Raw genomic sequence first — 6478 nt, 5'->3', positions numbered from 1 at the left:
CGTCTGGTCTACCTCAGACTCCACGTGAAAAGTAGAGCCCGAGTCCCGGCTGAAGAAGGGGCACCCAGAAAGTCTCTTGGCAGGTGCTGGGAACTTATGACTGAAGCAAAAACCTGAACCACCACTCAGCTTTGTACAGAAAAGACCTCTTCCCTTCCTGCTCACACTTCTGCCCCACCCCAGGCCTTGGTTCTGGCCCCCCCCACTGGGGATGATTATGGGAGGATGGAAGGACAGGAGGGCTAAAGAAGGTGAAGGTCCAAGTCAAAAGGAGCCCCAGGTTGTTTCCCGCCGTTAGGACATTTCCCTACACCACAAAGGCTAAATTTAATGCCACCCAAAGGAACATTCCCTGGGACATCTAGGTTGAAAGGTGACCTTCTGGCCCCCGGCCTCGCAGCTGTACTTCCCGCTGTCCCCCTTCGCCGCCTGCTGCAGCACCAGCCGCCGGGTGCAGCCCGTGGCCTCCACGCGCACTTTCGAGCTCCCGCTCAGCTTCTTGCCATCCTTGTACCACGTCACCTGAGTCTGAGCCTGGGCCACCTCGCAGCTCAGCGTGGCACTGGCCCCGGCCGTGGCCTTCACCTCGCTGTGTGCCGACTGCTCCTTGGCAAACACCACCGTGGGCTCTGGGGACAGGGAGGGATGCACAGTCAGAGGCCCCACAGAGGTGAGCCCTGAAGCCACAACGAGGCTCAGACACAGGCAACCACAGGTCCCCATGAGGATCTTTTGTGATCGGGTACTACAGCACAGCCCTCCCAGGCACAGGGGGCCTGACTGTTGCCTCAGTACAGAGGGAGGCATAGGGGGCTGGCAGAGCTTCTCCTGGGGGCAAGGAGGGTGCAGCAGGACTCAGAGAATGCACCAAGTGGCCTCAGGGGCTTCTAGAAGTAGCCAGGACCTCACAATCACTGAGATCCAAATCTATCCCGCTGAGGATGCTGCCAGCACCTTCTGGGTCCTCTCAGCCTCCTTTGATCTTTAAAAGGAAAACGAATACTTCACAGTTCCTTCTTATTTTGCATTGTTCATCCATCTCAGTGTTAATTTTGTGGGTAATTTCTTTTCCCAAATCGAAGCAGCTGTCCCACCCCAGGCATTCACATAAGCAATGAAGAGCCTGGCAGCTCTACCTTGCAAGTCCCAGATGCAGCCAGACCTTCTCCCCACCCACCAAGCCCTAGCGTTGCCCACTCACCACAGACACGCAGCTGGAAATCCACCGAGTGCTCGCCCACGCGGCATGAATAGGTGCCCTCGTCTTGCCTGGTGACTGAGTTGGCCACCAGTCGATGCCGTGTGCCCACATCCTCCTGTGAGAAGTGCGAGGAGTGGCCGAGCTCCAAGCCATCCTTGAACCAGCGCACGGGCACATGGGCCTCCGCAGTCTCGCACTCAAAGTGGGCCGGACCCCCGGCCACCGTGTCCACGCAGCCACCTGCCGAGTCTTTGTGCAGAAAGGGTGTGAGTCCTGCGAGGGCAGCTGTGGGTAGGAGGTAGGCCTATGAGCACACACTAGCAAATGGAGGGTCCCAGGTGGAACCCTGGCTCAGCCCAGCCCAGGGTCCCCTTCATACAGGGTCTGCTGCTGACTTCCAGCCACCCAGTGCCATGGACTGTTAGGACTTCCCCACAGGGTCCCTCCCTCTAGTGAACAAAGGCCTGGCCCCCACTCTTTCCATGGGGTAGAGTGAGCACCCTCCCATGCCCCCACTGTCCCCATGGAGTCACCTGAGCCTACCCCTCCCCCACCCATAACAGGGGTAACCTGAGCCACAGTCCCCACAGTCAACTGAAAATGCCCCCTAACTTACCCCGCCACAGAGAACAACAGCTCCCACTGCCCTAAACCCCTAGAGCCTACCCAGAGTTGGGGTACAGAATGCTGTAGCTATAGCAGTGGCCAGAAGGACGTGGACACATGTGAACACACATACCTTGAACTGACAGGTGGTAGGCGATGCGGCCCCCACGGCTGACACACTCATACAGGCCAGCGTCGTCCCGCGCCACATCCCGCACCAGCAGTGCCCGCTGTCCTGCTGAAGCCTGCACCTTGTACTTGGGGCCTGGGGGCAGTGCTCGGCCGTCCTTGAGCCACGTTACAGCCGTAGCCTGGTCTGACAGCTCTGCCAGAAGCTGTGCCTCCTCGTGTAGTCGGGCCAGCACCTCCCGAACTTCCGTTGGATGCTTGGTGGTCAGCCCTGGGGGCCCCACAGGTGGAGAGAGAGGGTGTGGAGGTGACAGAGAGTGGAGGAGGAGGGAAAGGGGAGCAGACAGATGGAGACATGAGCCTCTGTGTCATCAGGAGCCTCCAGCCCCTAGTCCACTCATACCCTGTGGCTGAGGACACCTGCCAAGCTGGGCAAGCTGCTTCACATACCCCCCCACCCCATCTGGTCCTGCTTGCACAGGCCACACACCCAGAAATCCACTAGCACACCCCAGGAGCCTTGGGCCTAGGGTCACAGGTCCCACTCCTGCCCCCACCCTTAGAGGAAATAGAACTTAGAGAGGCCCCAGGGGTCATGGGCTGGAGTCCCCCTACCTCGGACCTCCATGCGGATGCTGCTTTCGATGCCATTGGCCACAAACTTGAGCTCAGCACCATGCAGGCTGGCAGGTACTGAGCGGATGGTGAGGACATGCCGTGTGCCCTCGCAGCGGATCACATATGTGTTGCTGGCCTTCAGGACCTGCCCATCCAGGAACCACTCGCCCACAGAGACCGAAGTGAGGTCCACAGAGAAGGTCACCTCACTGCCCTCCACCGCCTCCACTGCCTTCAGAGGCGTCTTCACAGCCAGCTGGGGTGCTGCAGGGTAGGGGCTTCAGGACAAGCAGGGCACCTGGCCTCCCCGCTTCTTCCTCCCCAGAGCCTGGGCACATGTGCCCCCATCTCCAGGAAGCCCGTCAGACAGGCCCATGGCAACCATGAGAGATGGCAGGGTTCAGGACTGAGTAAGGATAAGTTAGAACCACCCAAGATCCCCTCCGGATCCTACACACTAGAGGTGGAGGGTGCAGCTGTGCAGCCTGGTCCCCTGGGGCTGGTGGACACAGATAGGTTTCTAGGGGCCTCAAGTCCTGTCTCAGAGTCTCTTCCCCTTCCCACAGAGGAGGCTCCAACATCAGGACCCTGGTAACTCCCCCCGCCACCCCCACCCCCGCCAATAAAGAGGCTCCATGAATCACTGTGGCCTCACCAAGGCTGGGCTATGCTCTAAGTCTGGGTGATTCAGCAGCAGGTGCCCTGCAGGCCATTACCTGGAAGCCAATGGGAACAGAACCGTCCATACTTACCCAGGTGGACAGTCCCCGGGAACTCAAGGTAGGAGCTCTGGCCAAAGCTGTTTACAGCTGACACACGGAACTGGAAGTCCCCCTCCTCAGCCACACAGTCCACAGTCAGCTCAGGTGTAGCCACCCACTCGGCCTCATGGCATCGGCTCCAAGTGTAGGTGCCCAATCGCTTCTTCTCCACCACGTAGCCATCAATGGTGACAGGGCGGTCCCCATGGGGTGGTGGGGACCAGCTGAGAGTCACGGAACTCTCTGTCTTGGCCTTGACCACAGGGGCCTCAGGGGTGTGTGGTGGTGGCTTCCTGGGGGCTGGGCAGAGCACAGGTCCTTGTCACCAACTGGGAGCCCCTCCCTGACCCCAGATCCAGGATCACCCTGGAGGAGAGGGGCACAGAATCTCCAGCCCTCCTAGGGGGCACTGCTCTGATGGTCTGAAATGGCCACAGCCAAGGTGGAAGGCCGGCCTGAGGGGAAGCTGTAGGCCCATGATCCCTGGTCCCAACCTGTGACCATTTCTCAAGTTGCAGCAGCCACATTGGGCCCAGGGCCACCATAAGCTGGCCATGTGGTTTGGGGACAGACACCTTCCAGTTCAGTGCATTGGGGTCTTGGCTAGACAGTGGCTGAAGCAGGGCACAGTGACCCTCCTGAGGTGCTGGAGCCCTATGGAGGGGCATCCCCCTGCCCCCAGCCAAGAGTTAGCCCTGTGGGGGAGGGCGGGAGTGGGAGGGAACCACCGCACAACCTACAATGTAGATACTAAAGGCCACAGAGAGAAGACATGCTCACACAGGACAACCACACACTGTGCTTCTAGAACAATCTGCACCTCTAATTTGGTTGGTAGGATGAGAGGCTACCAAGTCTCCCATTTTGTCAACGCCTGGGGAGCCCAGAGTGGGGGATGGCTGCAAACATCTGTGGGTCTGAGGGTTACCAGAGCTACAGCCTGAACGCAATGAGCCCCACACCCTTCCTGCAGCTACTGAGCACATGTGGGCCAGCCCTGGGTCCAGAGCACGGATGGTGACAAGGGGCACCTCTTCCATTGGAGAGGTACTCCAGGCCCTTACCTGACACCAAGAACTGAGTGGACGTCCGGCAGTCCCCAGCCACAAAGGCCACCTCACCCACATCCTCCAGGCTGCACTTGGAGATGGTCAGCGTGTGGCATGTGCCTTCAGTGGTGATGGCTACTCGGCCCCCGGCCACCACCTCCTCATGGTTCCGAAGCCAGTGGACCGGGCCCTCTGGCCTGGCCAGCTCTACGCAGAACATGGCAGTGTCCCCCACTCGCACCACTGTCTTTCTCGGGAGCTTTCGGGTGAGGTTGCCTAGGATGGCCAGAGCCAGGAGTTAGTCAAACCGGACAGCCTGCCCCTCCTCCAGTTTCATGGACCCCCCTGTCGTGTTGCCACCCACCTTGTACTGCGAGCTCGGCCACCGTGCGGCTGCCCTCGGCCATCTCACAGATGTACACCGCGTCATCGTCAGTGGAAGCATTGTGGACAGTGAGCCGGCGCTCTGTGCCCGCCTCCTCGATGGCATACTTGGCGCTGGCCCACAGCCGTGTCTCTTCCTTGTACCACACAGCCTCCGTGGTCGGCAGCGGCACCTCGCACTGAAACGTGGCCGACCCCTTCTCCTGCACCTCCAGGTCCTGCAGCCTCGTCTTGAAGGGCACTGTGGGCTCTGAGGGGAGAGGGCTGATGAGCAGGGCAGGGTGGCTGGGCAGGGAAAGAAAGGGGGTACTTGGCTGGGGGCACCTGGAGTGTGGTGGGTGGCACAGGGCAGGGCAAGTAGGTGCTGAGGTCGGGGCAGGAAGTCCCAGCAGGGGTTGGAGGGGCTGCAGGGCAGGGGTGAGTGAGAGAACTGGAGAGGGGCAGGGAGAGGAGACAGAAATTAAAGAAAAGAGCCCCTGCCCCCAAATAGAAGCAGTCTGGAAGGAGAAAGAAGAATAAAGGCAGGTGAAGCTACAGCCTTCAGCGCTGGAACAGGTCCTGCCAGAGCCCTAGGCAAGACAGCAGGACCAAGACCCGCTGGCCGAGGCCCGCCATGACGCCACACGCATCTTCTCCCTGTAGCTTCCTCAGGGACCCTCGCAGAGGAGGGGCATTTACTGCACAGAACGAGGAAACTGGGGCATGTGCGGGAAGATCCATGCACTCTATTCAAATCCTATCGTGGTTGAGATGTGTAATAGGGTGGAGTTGGGACCCCCAGCACTCCAGAGGCTGGTGTTAGGAGGGAAGAATAAAGGGGCCTCCCAACAAAACCTGACGGTGTTGCCCACACCTGCCCAGGCCTGGACGAGAGCCTGCAAACTGCCTCAGAGCCACCTCAGGCTGCACGCAGCCACTGGGCCCAAGCCCTCCAAAGCACAGGGTTTGTCCCCGCCCCTGCCCTCCTTCCCTCTCCGTCAGGGGAGAGTGATGCCTGGCTCACCCTCACTCTGCACAGGGCAGGCTCAGCTACCAGGCATTCGGAGCGGCTCCCATGGGGAGGGGGTGCTGGTGACAAAGCACTTTCTTCTTTACTCTTGTGACTCACAAAGACAGGGGACAGGCTGAGGGGACAGGCATTTTGCGGGCTGGTTAAAGACAGAGCTGTCAGGACTTCCAACTCCGAATCCACTACTGGACAGACAGGGAGGAGCCTAGCTTGCGTTCCCGGCAGTGACTTCGGCAGGTGTGCGGGGCAGGCACCCAGCTCACCTCGCACAACGACCAGCACGGAGCTGTAGGTCTGGCCCACGAGGTTGGACGCTGTGCACGTGTAGAGGCCACGGTCCGACTGCTTGCAGAAGAGGATCTTGAGCACAAAGTTTTCCTGCGCGTCCTCGTACACCAGGTGTCGCCGGCCCTCGGCCACCAGCTGCCCATCCTTCTTCCACACGGTCTCGGGCTTGGGCTCGCCCGTCACATAGCAGCTGAGGCGCGCGTGCTTGCCCTCGGTCACTGTGCAGGTGCGAGTGCCCCCGCCCGGCGGGCGAGGCCGGGGCTCCCTCGGCCCGCATGGCCTCGCGCCGCCGCTGCAGGTGCGCCAGGAGGGCGGCGGTGGAGGCGGCCGGGCGGGCCTGCCGCGTCCGCGTCCGCGTCCACCGTCAGCGCGGCGGCGGCGCTGCGGTGCTCAGCGGGTTCTCGGCGCGCACCGTGTAGGTGCCGCCGTCGCG

General features: G+C 60.8%; 1 protein-coding gene across 1 annotated transcript; it reads right to left on the bottom strand.

Annotated features, from left to right (window-relative positions):
• Nucleotides 1-378: 378 nt before the first annotated feature.
• Nucleotides 379-6263, bottom strand: LOC102426393 (obscurin-like; the record flags this gene model as incomplete). Its single annotated transcript, XM_006109394.3, has 8 exons — nt 379-629; nt 1202-1486; nt 1941-2207; nt 2552-2818; nt 3307-3615; nt 4380-4640; nt 4729-4998; nt 6021-6263. Coding segments are annotated over 8 exons (2153 nt in total), but the record flags the coding sequence as incomplete, so codon positions are not given.
• Between the last annotated feature and the right edge of the window lie 215 nt (nt 6264-6478).

The sequence above is a fragment of the Myotis lucifugus genome, unplaced genomic scaffold (assembly GCF_000147115.1).
Source record: "Myotis lucifugus unplaced genomic scaffold, Myoluc2.0 scaffold_9166, whole genome shotgun sequence".
Classification (NCBI taxonomy): domain Eukaryota; kingdom Metazoa; phylum Chordata; class Mammalia; order Chiroptera; family Vespertilionidae; genus Myotis; species Myotis lucifugus.
This window is presented reverse-complemented; position numbering and strand designations above follow the sequence as displayed.